Source organism: Podarcis gaigeae (assembly GCF_964106915.1).
Source record: "Podarcis gaigeae genome assembly, chromosome: 15".
Lineage (NCBI taxonomy): Eukaryota > Metazoa > Chordata > Lepidosauria > Squamata > Lacertidae > Podarcis > Podarcis gaigeae.
Window position 1 is genome coordinate 32397331 of NC_139692.1, and position 15265 is coordinate 32412595.

Below are 15265 nucleotides of genomic sequence, written 5' to 3' on the forward strand. Positions count from 1 at the left end.
ATAAAAATGAAGCCCTCCAGCTGCAGAATTCCACACATAGTAACCATTGCTGTACAGTGGTATCTCGGGTTATAGATGCTTCAGGTTACAGACTTTGCTAACCCAGAAATAATAAAGGTAAAGGGACCCCTGACCATTAGGTCCAGTCATGGCCGACTCTCAGGTTGCGGCGCTCATCTCGCTTTATTGGCCGTGGGAGCCGGCGTACAGCTTCCGGGTCATGTGGCCAGCATGACTAAGCCGCTTCTGGCGAACCAGAGCAGCACATGGAAACGCCGTTTACCTTCCCGCCAGGTAAAAGCACTTTGATGTGCTTTCGAACTGCTATGTTGGCAGGAGTAGGGACCGAGCAACAGGAGCTCACCCTGTCCTGGGGATTCGAACCACTGACCTTCTGATCGGCAAGTCCCAGGCTCTGTGGTTTAACCCACAGCGCCACTTCAGGATAAGAACAGAAATGGTGCAGCGGCAGCACAGCAGCAGCGGGAGGCCCCATTAGCTAAAGTGGTACCTCAGGTTAAGAACAGTTTCAGGTTAAGAACGGACCTCCAGAACGAATTAAGTTCTTAACCCGAGGTACCACTTTATTCAAACACAGCCACTTGGTGAGGTCATCCTTCTCACTTTGGCAAGGGGTGAAAACTCCAATTTAAAGAGAGGAAAAGGTTCGAGAACAAGCATCCTATAGTGTTGTAGACTGTGAGCCTTGGGAATATCTGGATTTTGTCTTTATTTTTTTGTGGTTCACCCAACCCAAAAAGAGCTCATTGGAAGAAGGACAGAACACTTGCGTGCAGAGACAGAGCAAGCTACCTCCTCTGAGCAGAAGCAGTCCCAGGGCGTCTTTGCTTCCAAGGCACAGAGACATTATCGTTCTGCCCCCTCCCTGCAGAAGCTTGGCTGCAAGGAGGAAATGCCAAAGCAGTGGATCACCCAGAGAGACATCAGGCACCCTCCTCTTCGAATGAGTGCCCTGTGCTCTCGGGAGTTTACTCATCATTTAATCTCAAGTCTCTTTGGGGCGGCTCAGACCTGCCTGCCCACATTAATGGACTGCCCAGTACAACCCAGCCTTGTGGAACTGGTTTGGCAGCATTACCCCCTAGCCTTGTCCGTAACCTGTGTGACAGGTAGCAAAGCTGGGACTTTTGCACATATGTGTGCCCACTCCCCAATCCAGACAGGTTTGGCGGCATTTTTCAAGTGTTTCTGCCTTTCCTGTCTCCCACCTGCCACATTGTTCTTTTCCTGTGTTCCGCTGGCCTGGTTGATGGACCTACAAACATTCGTCCTCAAATATTGCTTATTTCTTAACTTAAAAGCATTTATGGACCATTTATAGGGAAGTTTATTTTTAATGTTTTATTATGTTTTTATATGTGTTGGAAGTCACCCAGAGTGACTGGGGCAACCCAGTCAGATGGGTGGGGTACAAATAATAAAATAATAGTATTTACTACCACTACTACTATTACCGGTACTCCTACAATTATGGGATAGGGCATCCCTATTTTAATCAGAAAAATGTTGGAGGGTATGGACCTGTAGTCTAATGAATTGTTGGGCAGTACAAATAACAGAATTTGATGAGGCCCTCAGCTACTGAAGGTAATGGGGCCCTTTATATGTCCAGCTGTCCTTTGTCAATAACAAATTGCTGCTGTTTTTTGGGTTGAATATATGCTATATGGTAATTTATGGACCTAATAGGTATCTAAAGCTATTTGCACATAGCAAATAGGAGCCTACACAACACAAAACACTGCTGCTGTATGTAGGTTTTATTTTACTTTTTATCTTATATTTTGGAAATGTTCATCCAGTTGTTGTTTACCTTTAATTTTTTGGGTCCCTCCAAGAGAGTGGGGCCCTATGCTATAGCTTGTTTAGCTTATATGTAAATCTGGCACTGGTCCTATTCCATACCCTCCAACATTTCTCCAATGAAAATAGTCCTAAGGAAAAGTGGGACATTTTGGGATCAAATCAGAAACTGGGATGGCTTTAAAAAAAAAAAAAAAAACCAGGGAAGCGTTCATGGTGAGTTCTCTTTTTCTGGAAAAAAATAACACTGGGCATTATTAATAAATAAAAAACTGTCTTGCCAAACAAAGGGCAGCCAGGACTGGCTAATACCTGGATAGGAGTGTTCAGGGGACCTCCCTGCGTATTAATTTTTTGATGGAAGGTATAAAATAAAATTCAGGAACGACAATAGGTAGATTTGGTTATGAAGCATCTTGATCCATCACACCTGGACCAAAGAGGCTGCTGGTCTCATCCGGCAAGCTCTTCCCATGTTCCTCTTGCTGGCTGTTGTGTGTATGTTTTTTCGGTGGGGCAGAATAAAAACAAGACAAACCTGCTCGCTATCAGGGTCAAGATCCTCCTTACACAGGCTGGGAGGAATGTGGAAAGTGGGGAAGGGCCTAGGGCAGCCCCTGAAGGCAAAACAAAAAAAGAAAAAGAGCCAGCCAGTTGAGGAGGAGGAGGAAGAGGAGGAAGATATTTCGCCTCAGTGGTCCTCTCTTCATTTGCACCCAGGACAGCGAGAGAAGCGGTTTCTGTGGCCCTGACCATCTCCTGTTTTACTGAGGAGAAACATCTGGAGAAGATCCGGGCTGTGTGAAGATGGCCTCCTTCCTTCTGCTTCTGCTGCTGGCAGCTGGAGGGACCGTCGCTGGCATAGGTGACTATTGTTTGGTAACACTGTGAATTTTAAAGATAATTTTATATATATTCTGACCCATCTCCAGGATTTTGGGGTAGTTCCTTCAAAGAAACCTGGGAACGACAGACCCTCCAAGTGTCCCTATTTTCCAGGGACAGTCCTGGATTTACAGAAGCCGTCCCATTTTATGATTTGATCCCAGAATTTTCCTTAGGATGTCCCTATTTTCATCAGAGAAGTGTTGGAGGGTATGGAGTTATGCGACTCCCGAGCCAAGGGGGTCGCATAACTCCATCCTTTAGAAGATGTCTGAAGGCAGCCCTGTAGAAGGAAGATTTTTTTATTTATTAATGTTTAAGGTTTTATTGCATTTTTATACGTGTTGGTAGCTGCCCAGAGTGGCCGGGGCAACCCATTCAGACGGGTGGGCTATAAATAATAATAAAAATATTATTTTAATTTTTATTGCGGAATGAGGCATCCCTATTTTAATCGGAGAAGTGTTGGAGGGTATGGAACTGTAGAGTTGTAAAGTGCTGGGGGTTGTAGCTCTGTGAGGGGAAAACTACAGTTCCCATGATTCTTTGGGGAAAAGAATGTGCTTTAAAATGTGGCATATGTGTGTGGAGCAGTGCTTGGGATTTTTTTTTAGTTTAGAGGAAAAGCTGAGTAAGAGGCAGCATGATAGAAGTTTATAAAATTAGACAGAGAAAGCGGACAGAAGAAAGTTTTTCTCCCTCGTAACACTAGAATTTGTAACAAAGTTGAATGTCGGAAGTTTGATGTGCCTTGAGTGTAGATGACCAGGGTAGGTGGAATGGAAGGAATAAATTTGATTCAGTTCCACTTTAAAGATAAATTTGCTCTTCCTGAAACAATGGTTGAACCAAAACGCATCCATCCTTCAGAATTCACGCTTCTCCAAATTTTGTAGTGTCATTCTCAAACTGAATAAATGCTACAAAAATGCAAGTACTGTGGTAAAATATGCATAAAATCTGCATAGATCCGTGAAGGAAAGATAGTTAAAACATGTATTCTATCCCATATATTATTTTGTAAAAAGAAAAAGAAAAGCCAAATTGCATAAAAACATGTAGATTTGGAGAAATTCAAACTTCAATGCTACCAAATTTTCATGACAAGTTGTTTTCTTTTTAAATCTGATGTGGAGGCTTGAAGAATAGAAAAACGAGAAGTAGAACTTGATAGATTTGCCCATCTCTATTGGGGAGGGCAGGATCGCTGTTTGCTGCTTTGCCTCAGGCAGCAAACCACCCACCCTTTGCCCAGTTAACCAGGAGGACTTGGGAATGAAACCAGACCATACATTTAAACTACTGTCATACCATTTTATATAGTAACGGCTTTCCCCCAGAGAATTCTGGGAGCTGTAGTTTGTGAAGAATGCTGAGAGTTTATTATCTTCATCTCTATCCCACCTTGCCTCTCCGAGGAGCTCAAGGTGGCGTACGTGGGTCTCCCTCTCCCCAGTTAATCCCCGCAACAACCCTGTGAGGTAGATTGGGCTGAGAGGCAGTGACTGCCCCGTTCCCCCAGGTTGCCAAGTGAGCGTCATGGCCGTCTGGGGGGCGGGGGGCGGATTTGAACCCTTGTCTCCCAGATCCTAGTCTGAGACTCTACCCAATACACCACCCTGGCTGTTTAACGAACACTCCACCTCTTTCCCCTGGCAGAGCTACAATTCCCAGAGTGGCTTAACAGGTAAGAGGGAACTCTGGGAATTTTAGCTCTTTGACGGGGGAATAGGGGCCTCCTAACAACTTTTTAAAAAAATTATAATTTTTATTGGTATTTTCATTTTCAAAAACCACTGTGTTATTTTACATATCTTTACGCTACCTATACAGTCATACCTCAGGTTACAGACACTTCAGGTCGCCTTTTTTTGGGTTACGGACCCGCAGAAACCCAGAAGTACTGGAACGGGTTACTTCCGGTTTCGGCGATCGTGCATGTGGAGAAGCGCTAAATCATGCTTTGCGCATGCGCAGAAGTGCCGAATCGTAACCTGCATGTGCGCAGACATGGCACTGCGGGTTGCGAATGTGCCTCCCACACGGATCACGTTCGCAACCCAAGCATCCGCTGTGTTCTGACTCTCTTGAGTCAACCACTTCGCCCCATCCCAGCCAACTGACTTTCTAACTTCCAATTATAATTTCATCCGCATTTCTCATTCCCCACATCTACCTTTCCTTTTACTTTAAGATTCCTTATCATTGTAAATAAGTTTCTAATTTTAACTGACAAAACTTTAAGCCAGTCCTGTTAGTGTTGTTAAACGTTTACAACGTTCTTTCAAATAAATAATAAATTTACTCCAGTCTTTTTCAAACTGTTGGTCTCACTGGTCTCGAATTTTCCCGTATAGTCTTGCCATCTCTGTATATTCGATCATCTTGTTCTGCCATTCTTCGACTGTCAGGGTTTCTTGCTGTTTCCACTTCTGGGCTGAAAGAATCCTTGGCACTGTTGTTGCGTATAAGAATATAGTATGGTCTTTCTTAGGGATCTCTTCTCCTAAAATACCTAACAAGAAAGCTTCTGGTTTCTTATGGAATATGTTCTTACACACTTTCTTAAGTTCATTATAGATCGTGTCCCAGTATGCTTTCAAAACCTTAGGGCAAGTCCACCACATATGGTGAAAGTTACCTTCTTTTTCTTTACATTTCCAACATAAATTATCAGATGTTCTATACATTTTTGCTAATTTAGTCGGCGTCAAATACCATCTATACATCATTTCCCATATATTTGCCTCCTAACAACTCTCAGTGCCCTTAACAAACTACAGCTCCCAGGATTCTTTGGGGGAAGCCATGACTGTTTAAAGTAGTATTGTATGGTGCGAATGTGGTCCAGGTTTTCTTGAAAATCCATCTTCTAAGATCACTGAGAAAGGAAGGATCGCATCATGGGGGGCTCCCATTCTGAGGGGTACAGTTGGCACTTATGCTGGGGTCTCTTTCATCTCAGAGGTATCCAGAGCTGTTGAGCCTGACAGCAGACTTGCTGCCCTCACCTGGAGAAACACTAGATTGCATGGCCAGTTGGGGGGGGGGGGTGCCTGGCTGATCTGTCCAGAAAAAAGAGGAGCTTGTCTTGTGTAAATTTATACACTCTAAAAATTGCAGGGAGTAATGAATAGACGCCCCATTCCCACCATATGTTCAAAGCACTACAATACCACTATGGGATCCGTGGTTTGTTGAGGGTGCTGAGAGATGTCAGGAGACCCTAAATTCCTCAGAGAACCATGATTCTCAGAGTGTTTTAACAATCCTGCTTCGCAGGGAACTCTGGGAATTGTAGCTGTGGGAGGGGAACTGGGGGGGGGGTGTCTCCTAACAACTATCATCACCTTTAAGAAACAACAGATCCCATAATTATTTGGGGGAAGTTAGTAGTTTGTTTAAACTTTAAAGGTGGGCTTAGACACAGTCGTGGTGGATAAAGCTAACAATGGCTACTAGTTGTGATGACATTGTCTTCTCTCCACTATGTTCCTGATTGGGGGATTATTTACTTATTTATTTATTCCATCTGCCTCCCACCTTTCCTGCAAGGAGCTCAGGGCAGCAAGGAAAGCCCGTGTGGTGTAACAGTGGGAATGTTGGATCAGCCCCGGGAGACCAGGGTTCGAATCCCCACTCAGCAATGAGGAAGCTCACTGGGTGAACTTGGCCCAGTCACCAGTGATTTTTTTTTTCCTGGGGATACACAGATTCACAAAATGTTTTTGTACTTTTGTCCATTTACTGTATTTATTTTCCCCGATTTGAACCATAAAATTGTGGTTTTCTTTGAGTCAAAATGAGAGTAACTGTAAACATTTTTTTAAGGCAGGGAAAAAAGCACTGCCAGTCAACATTCCTCAGCCTAATCTACTTCACAGGGTTTCTGTGAGGACAAAATGGGGGAACCATGTACACCACCTTGAGCTCCTTGGCGGAGGAAGTGCTGTATAAATGTACAGTGGTACCTCGGGTTACAGACGCTTCAGGTTACAGACTCCGCTAACCCAGAAATAGTACCTCGGGTTAAGAACTTTGCTTCAGGATGAGAACAGAAATCATGCGGCGGCAGTGGGAGGCCCCATTAGCTAAAGCGGTACCTCAGGTTAAGAACAGTTTCAGGTTAAGAACGGACCTCTGGAACGAATTAAGTTCTTAACCCAAGGGACCACTGTAATCAGTCAATAAATGCACGGTTCTCCCTCTCTCTGTTTTATCCTCACACAACCCTGGAAGGTAGATTAGGTCGAGAGACAGTAACTGGCCCAAGGCCACCCAGCGAGCTTCCTCATGGCCGAGTGGGGGTTCGAACCCTGGTCTCCCCAGGCCCTAATTCTCAGTGCTCTAACCACTAGATCACACTGCCTCACCTCCCTCTGGAGCATCTGGCTGGCTGCCATGAGAACTGGATGCCTGGCCCCCTTTGGCCCGATGCAACTGCAGGTGTCTCCTGATGCCCTTCTGATGGCAAATGTTTGCGTACCTCACAGTTTTCTGCATCTGGGAGTAGGAACCCACTGAATCTCCCTGTGTATTTTCAGAGACGATCTCCTACACCCCCTCTGTCTCCAACAAGCCACTGGAAGGGAAAACCACTCAAAGCACCTTCGCCCTGACGCTACCCCACTGCATTTTTGACCGATTTGCCAATGCCTCGGACAGTATCTGGTTGGTGGTCACGTATGCGAACGGTGAGTCTGCGGTGAGCTTTTTGTAGAGCCCACCAAAATCTGGACAATGGGGTTAGAGGGGGGAGGGTTCTCAATTTAAACCCTTGTCAACTCAAAACTACCTGCAACTTTTACTTTTCTATTTCCCAGTTTTAATTTTTGACATCTCTCCCAGTCTGGGTTGCTGCAACACTCAGATATTTTAGAAAGCCAGGGTTGTAGATGAGTAGAGATGGCATGCTGGCAGTTAATGTAACCACCTTAAAAGCAGGGCTGCAAGCTTTCAGCAATAAATAAATCAACTTGAAGCAGCAAGAAAAGACAGACAGCTTAATTTAGGTTACAAAATGGTAAATGTTTCTAAATTTTATGTCTAAGCTAAACAAGCTACAGCTTAGGGAATGCCCCCCCCCAATTTTAATATTAATATATTTCTTCTTAATTGTATTTCAGTTCAACAATTACTTTGATAAAATACATATTTTGTTATGTGCAAATTGCTTTAGATACCTATTAGGTCCATAAATTACCACATAGCATATATTCAACACAGAAAACAGCGGCAATTTGTTGTTGACAAAGGACAGCTGGACATATAAAGGGCCCCATTAGCTTCAACAGACGGACATGGGTGGCTCTGTGGGTTAAACCACTGAGCCTAGAACTTGCCGATCAGAAGGTCGGTGGTTCGAATCCCCAGGACGGGGTGAGCTCCTGTTGCTTGGTCCCTGCTCCTGCCAACATAGCAGTTCGAAAGCACATCAAAGTGCTTTTACCTGGCGGGAAGGTAAACGGCGTTTCCATGTGCTGCTCTGGTTTGCCAGAAGCGGCTTAGTCATGCTGGCCACATGACCCGGAAGCTGTACGCCGGCTCCCTCGGCCAATAAAGCAAGATGAGTGCCGCAACCCCAGAGTCGGCCACAACTGGACCTAATGGTCAGGAGTCCCTTTAATCTTACCTTACCTTCAGTAGCCTATGGCCTCATCAAACCTAAATCTGGTCCTGATAGAAACACAAAGATGGCTTGCTAAAAACATGCAGTCTGGGTTTGGAGCAACCAGCCCAAACATCCTTACTGGTTGGTTCACATGGGGGAAAGGTTTAAGAAGAGTTTGGTAGTCCTTTCTCCCAAGGTGATGGGGTGTGACCTCGCTAAGCCTGGCAGGATAGCTTACTCTATGATATTAACCCCTTAGTGCATTAATTAGAGTTAAGCATGTTGGTTATATGAGGCTGGAAGTATTCTACAAGCAGAGGGGGCTGTCTTGGTCCTTACAGAAATATTCCTTCACCAGCCACAGCCAGATTCAAGAACCCCAAAACACCTCAAGAGATCCCGCCATACGAAGCTCTGTTCACCTCTCACGGCTACATGACCATGAAGTCCACCCCTGCCCAGTACTGCAAAGCCGGTAATCCCAATACCGTCCTCCGGGTAGGAGGCGAATCGTCTTGCAAGAATGACGACACCCAGACCAGTTGCAATGGGCCGCTGCCTTCTCCTGCCTCTTTCAGGTAACAATTCATCAGCTGACTTGATGCAGAGCAGAGGAGCTGAATTTGCATGGGAAACTCAGAGACCCTTAGCCAATTCAACTATTATTGTTGTTGCTTGCCACCCCAATCTCTGAGTGATGCGAGATTCCAGGGGTTCCAGGCGCTTCCCCAGGGATCGTGTTCCATTTTGGAAATGTGGCACAGCGAAGACCGTGGTGTATTTAGGATATAATGGTTTATTGACACATATATACAACCTAAGCCTATGATGGAGGGGCTCACAGCATTAACACTCCAATGGGGCCTTGCTTCCCGTATGGACGCAGCCCTGGATTCAGAAAGAAACCAGACACATCTCTCTCTCTCTCTCTCTCTCTCTCTCTCTCTCTCTCTTTCTTCCTTCCTTCCTTCTTTCTTTCTTTCTCTCTTTCTCTCTTTCTTCCCAGCTTGCTGCTTTGCCTCTAGCTCACATCACTGCATCTCTCTGCTCTCAACTCTCGCTCTGTCTTTCTAACTACCTGGAGTTGAGGGAGGGGCTTCACCCACTGGCCATCTCGCACAGAGCCCCTTTCCTTTGTTCCCCTTAATGGCTCATCACCCAGGCTATCACTTCCACCAGAAGGCTAGCCTGGCTCTTCCAATAATTAGAAGCCTTTTTAAATTCTAACACTCGCTGGATCCAGGGATTGGAAGGGTCTCGGCATACAACCTAACACCTCAAACTCTTAACATCATCATCATCATCATCATCATCATCATTATTATTATTATTATTATCCCATCTTTTCCTCAAACCAGGGCTCAAGGCAGCTAACACAAATTAAAGCAAGACTGATAAAATATAGAAAGCTCCAAGACAATCATTAAAAAGTAATTAAATTATAATAAAATTAAAACATGGCTTCCAGAGATGTCTGAAAATGCCACACACCCCTCTTAGAAATGAAGCGACCGTGTCGTCAGTCCTGGCTTCTCTGAAGCCTGAGGCACCTTGAGTTTCTGATGGCTCAGAACCATCCCTCTGCCCAAACATCCGTGGCAGAGCAGATCTGTTCAGCCAGAAATTCCACATTGCACTCCACGTGAGTTGACATTTCTGAGGGACTGGAACGAGGCCTCAGGCGAAGGAGCTTATTATGGGTGCAGTCAGGGCTCTGTCTCCTACTTTAAACACAGGCCTGGAAGATACAGTAAAGGCCTCCGCCCTGCGATCAGGTGAGAGTCTCCCTTGCAGAGAAAGTTTAGATTGGCATTTATTGAGCAAGTTGGAGCTTCCTGATTAGAATGGGGGAGAGATGCTCCTTCAGGTAAACTGGGCTGAGGCCGCTTAGGGCTTTAAAGGTCAGCATCAACACTTCAAATTGTGCTTGGAAACATACTGGGAGCCTATGTAGGTCTTTCAGGACCAGTGTTATATGGTCTCGGCAGCTGCTCCCAGTCACCAGTCTAGCTGCTGCATTCTGGATTAATTGCAGTTTCCAGGTAACCTTCAAAGGTAGCCCCACATACAGCACGATGCAGTAGTCCAAACAGGAGATAACTAGAGCATGCACCACTCTGGTGAAACAGTCTGCGGGCAGGGAGGGTCTTAGCTTGCCTACTGGTAGACAGCTACCCTGGACCCAGAATTGCGCCTCCATGAACAGCTGTGAGTCCAAAATGACTCCCAGGCTGCACACCTGGTCCTTCAGGGGCACAGTTACCCCATTTAGGATCAGGGAGTCCTCCACACCTGCTCGCCCCCTGTCCCCCAATAACAGTGCTTCTGTCTTGTCAGGATTCAGCCTCAATCTGTTAGCTGCCATCCATCCTCCAGCTGCCTCCAGACACTCACACAGGACCTTCACTGCCCTCTCTGGTTCTGATTTGAAGGAGAGGTAGAGCTGGGTATCATCCGCATACTGATGAACACCCAGCCCAAACCCCCTGATGATCTCTCCTAGAGGATTCATGTAGATGTTAAAAAGCATGGGGGAGAGGACAGAACCCTGAGGCACCCCACAAGTGAGAGCCCAGGGGTCTGAACACTCATCCCCCCAACACCATTTTCTGGACACGGCCCAGGAGGAAGGAGCGGAACCACTGTATAACAGTGCCCCCAGCTCCCAGCCCCTCTAGACGATCCAGAAGGATGTCATGGTCAATGGTATCAAAGGCCACTGAGAGATCCAGCAGGACTAGGAAACAGCTTTCACCTTTGTCCCTAGCCCGCCGGAGATCATCAACCAGTGCGACCAAGGCAGTTTCAGTCCCATGGTGAGGCCTGAATCCCAACTGGAAGGGATCAAAATGGTCCGCATCCTCCAGGGTGCTTGGAGTTGTTCAGCAACCACCAGCTCAAACACCTTCCCAAGAATGGAAGATTTGAGAGTGGGCGATAGTTGGCCATATTGGCCGGGTCCAAATATGGTTTTTTTTTAAAGAAGCAGTTTAATAACTGCCTCTTTCAGTGGGCCTGGGAAGGCTCCCTCACTGAGGGAAGCATTCACAACCCCCTGGAGCCCATCGCCCAGCCCTTCCTGGCTCACTTTTATAAGCCAGGACGGGCAAGGATCAAGGAGACAGGTGGTTAGTTTCCCTCGTCCAAGCAGCCTGTCCACATCCTCGGAGGTAACGGATTGGAATTGATCCCACGCAACTTGACTAGAGAGGGCTCTAGCACTCTCCCGCCCTAGCCCTGCTCCCATGGACGAGTCTACCTCTTTCTGAATCTGAGCGACTTTATCTGCAAAGAACTTTGCAAAATCATTGCAGGAGATCTTGGGGTCATCACCAGGCCCCAATGGCGAAGGTGGTTCCATGAGATTGGGTTCAGTTTACATTGAAAGGTGAACCCACATAATTATTTCCAAAAGAACATGCAAACTAAAAAAATCCCAGCCATCCTTTGAAATTTGCACTTCTCTGGTTAAGTTATGCGTACACAAATGCATATACTGGGGTAAAGCATGCAGAAGAATGTGTATATTAGCAAAAATAACATACACCAATGCTTTATATTAGGGGAAATATAAATAGTAGGGGGAATACATCTTGCAAGGAATGCATATATTAAGCAAGACTGCATACGAACGTGTGTTTATTAGAGGAAATGCAAGTGAATTTTCCTGAGGCAGGGTGATGTGGAAATTTGAAAAGCCAAATTTAGGGTTGGGAAAATGAGAGACAGAGAGAAACCAAAGCTAGATGCACACGCTGGACCTAGATTCAACCAGTGATTTGTTCTAATAAAGTTTAGTAAGACATCCCTGATATTTCCACTCACCCACCTCTGTCTCTTTTTAAACTCCTCCTCAGAGTGAAATTCCTTATCATGGATTCCAAAGGACCGAAAGCTGAAACCAAGTGGTCCGCTCCAATTCCGTTGAAAGGAGGTATGTTATAAAAGAAAGAGGCTTGCAGAGAAGATCTGGGCTGGCTCAATGTGATTTGCCACCTGAGGCAAAGGGCAACATGGCACCCTGTCAACCAGAAACTGACCAAGCTGGCAGGGTAACTGGCAGAGTCCTTACAAAGGCACCTGAGTCAGACCATCTAGCTCAATATTGTTTACACTGACTGGCAGCTGCTCCCCAGAATTTCAGGCAGCTGAGGAACCGATAAGAAAATTGCCTCCTTTTGTTATCTCTTTCAGGTGAAGCGTGGGAGACAGTGGATACCTGGCCTGGACGTCGCAGTGGAGACATGATCGTCATCACCACTATTCTCTCTGCCCTTTGTGGGGTTGTCACCATCGGCTTCCTAAGCACCGTCAGCTATGAATGGTAAGACATTGCCGGCAGGCTTAGTGGGGTACTGGAGGGGGATTGTGGCAGAGGGCAAGTCCCGGGTTTTACTCCAGTGAGGCCTTCTGCTAAAACACCAAAGTGATCAACAGGCCCTCCCTGCTCCCCTCATAACGGGACTTTCAGGTTTGTTAGGACAGAGGGAGTCGGAGGATGAGGACAACCATCCAATCCACAGGCTAGGTACGTTTTCCCTTTCCTTTGATGGGATTCCTGATTCAGGCTAGCAGTTCAAACAGCAGCTGTGTCACATTTTGCTAAAGCTCAGCGTTTTCTCACAAGCAGAACTGAGTTGCTCTTGCATTGCTTCGCATGTAAACTGCTGGAAGATCTGTGCTTATATTGAGAGAGCCAGTGTGGTGTAGTGGTTAAAAGCGGTAGTCTCGTAATCTGGTGAACCGGGTTTGAGTCTCCGCTCCTCCACATGCAGCTGCTGGGTGACCTTGGGCCAGTCACACTTCTCTGAAGTCTCTCAGCCCCACTCACCTCACAGTGTTTGTTGTGGGGGAGGAAGGGAAAGGAGATTGTGAGCCGCTTTGAGACTCCTTAGGGTAGTGATAAAGCGGGATATCAAATCCAAACTCCTCTTCTTCTTAAGTGGGATATTTCAAAATATATTAAAAAATGAACGAACGCATGCTGTCAGATGTAAGCACCACTGAGTGGCAAGGCTAAGGCCAAATCTCCATGGGAGAGCATCTGTTTTGCAGGCAGAAGATCCCAGGTTTGAGCCCCAGTGCCTCCAGTTTGGGCTCCCTGCCTGAATTCCCTGGGAGCCATTGCCAGTCTGTGTAGACAGTACTGAGCTAAATGGAGCAATGATCTGACTCGGTATAAGAAGGCAGTTTCTGATGCTGCCCCCCTCACTCGTTCCCAGCTTTCCTCCGACATTCATGCTCTGTGCTCTCTCTCTCTCCAGCTTCAAGCTTTGCCGCCCAGGCCCACCGGAAAACCAAGAGGAGCCCCCGCGTCAAGACCCCTTCCAAGGCAGCCGCTATGATACACACCACATCCCTCCTGCTCCTCCTGCGCCTCCCCCTCCCCCTGCCATGGACATGCCAAGCCCCCACCACCTCAGCACTGCTTCCTAGAGCACCCTGCCCCCCGCGTTGGGTCTCTGGGCAGATCAACACACACCCTACGTCTAAAACGCACATTTCAAGCACATGACTTCCCCCAAAGAACTCTGGGAACTGTAGTTTGCTAGGCTCGCTGGGGACGGTAGCTGTGCGACGGGAAGACTACAGTTCCCATAATTCTTTGGGGGAAGTTGTGTGCTTGAAATGTGCACTGCGAACATACTTTAAGTGTGGCTCTGCCCTCCCGTGTCTGTTTGCAGTCTGATTCCATCCAGACCAGACAGCCACCCACTTGCCCCAAAGTAGTCCTGTTACACCAACACTCACAACTTAATCCCACCACCTTGACCTCCTTCCTTCTCCAGGTTTTATTCTTCCACTCAGCAATATAAGCCTGTCCTCCATTCACTTTTTCGAACGTCACATTACTAAGCTGGCTGTGATTGTTTCCTCTTTTTCCTTTCCTTTCCTTTTCTTTAAATGACTTTTTATTGGGTTTGGTAAACAACAGTCCTGAGGATAATAAATGATGCGAATAAAGAGAATGAGTCTTCTCATGTCATTTGTATAACAAAAAAAAACAACACAATAAATTTGCAGCGATATCTGCGACATATGGTGTGTTAGTGATCAATGTAAAGGTTCTTGGTTTAAACAAACACAAATGGGAAACAGGACAGAACAGAATTATCAGGGAACATTCAGCATCGCATAGATAAAAGTCCAACTGGGAGCCCTCGTGGCTGTGCTTTGATTAAGTATGAGTAATAGTCATTGTTCCTCTTATGCTACCAATGGAAAAAAATATAAAGTGTTGGTTTATTGATAAATGGGGGAGGGGGTTCAAAGTGAAGATTATAATTTACATTTAAATTTCAATTTTGATCAACCAGATTGAGACAAATGCTGATGGGGTGAGGGGAAATTGTTTATTTTCTGGAATACTGGCATAGACTCATAAAACTAGAGTTGGCTGGGATCCCAAGGGCCGTGGGTATCCTACCTCTACTTAAAACCCTCCAATGAAGGATATGTCATGAAATTCAACCACACTGGGCTCAAGCCATCTGTCCACGTGTCAACCATAGTATATTTGTTAATCTCTGAAGGAGGGCTGTTTCTCGAATTATTTTGTACTGATTGTCTATCATTGTGCCAGAAAGGTCTCTCTAGTATGTTGTATGTTGCCACTTGTAATAAATGGCTTATTCATTCTTTACTATGGAAATCCAGATTGTTGTCTTGAAATACATTTAATAAAGCTAATTCTGGTTCGACTGCCCATTGTTGTTTTGTTATTAATTTCTCTGAATATCAAATTCCAGAAAGGCTGGGTTTTTGTATGTTTACCCACCATGTGTGTAGAAGATGTGGGACATTTTTAAAAAAATAAATAAATGACAATAATAACATAATGCAGACTCCCCTCCCCCCCCCATGCCCACCTGTTTTCTTGAATCCAGCACTGTTCAAATTTGGTGCTGGACGCAAGACATGTTGCCTTTGGCAGGGATCAGACAT

The 15265-nt window shown here is 45.9% G+C and overlaps 1 protein-coding gene across 1 annotated transcript; it reads left to right on the forward strand.

Moving 5' to 3' along the window:
• Window positions 1-375: 375 nt before the first annotated feature.
• LOC310832670 (uroplakin-3b-like) lies at window positions 376-15026 on the forward strand. The gene is made up of 6 exons (XM_083714840.1): window positions 376-2689; window positions 7254-7403; window positions 8679-8898; window positions 12178-12254; window positions 12515-12644; window positions 13585-15026. Exons 1-6 carry the CDS (start codon window positions 2632-2634, stop codon window positions 13754-13756), a joined length of 807 nt encoding a protein of 268 aa, XP_083570966.1. The 5' UTR covers window positions 376-2631; the 3' UTR covers window positions 13757-15026.
• Window positions 15027-15265: the final 239 nt, after the last annotated feature.

Bases quoted from the DNA above. Each gene is read 5' to 3' on its own strand.
- LOC310832670 (XM_083714840.1), top strand. From the start codon at position 2,632: ATGGCCTCCTTCCTTCTGCTTCTGCTGCTGGCAGCTGGAGGGACCGTC. The intron at 2,690-7,253 runs GTGACTATTGTT...GTGTATTTTCAG, and splicing joins AGGGACCGTCGCTGGCATAG to AGACGATCTCCTACACCCCC. The intron at 8,899-12,177 runs GTAACAATTCAT...ACTCCTCCTCAG, and splicing joins CCTTCTCCTGCCTCTTTCAG to AGTGAAATTCCTTATCATGG.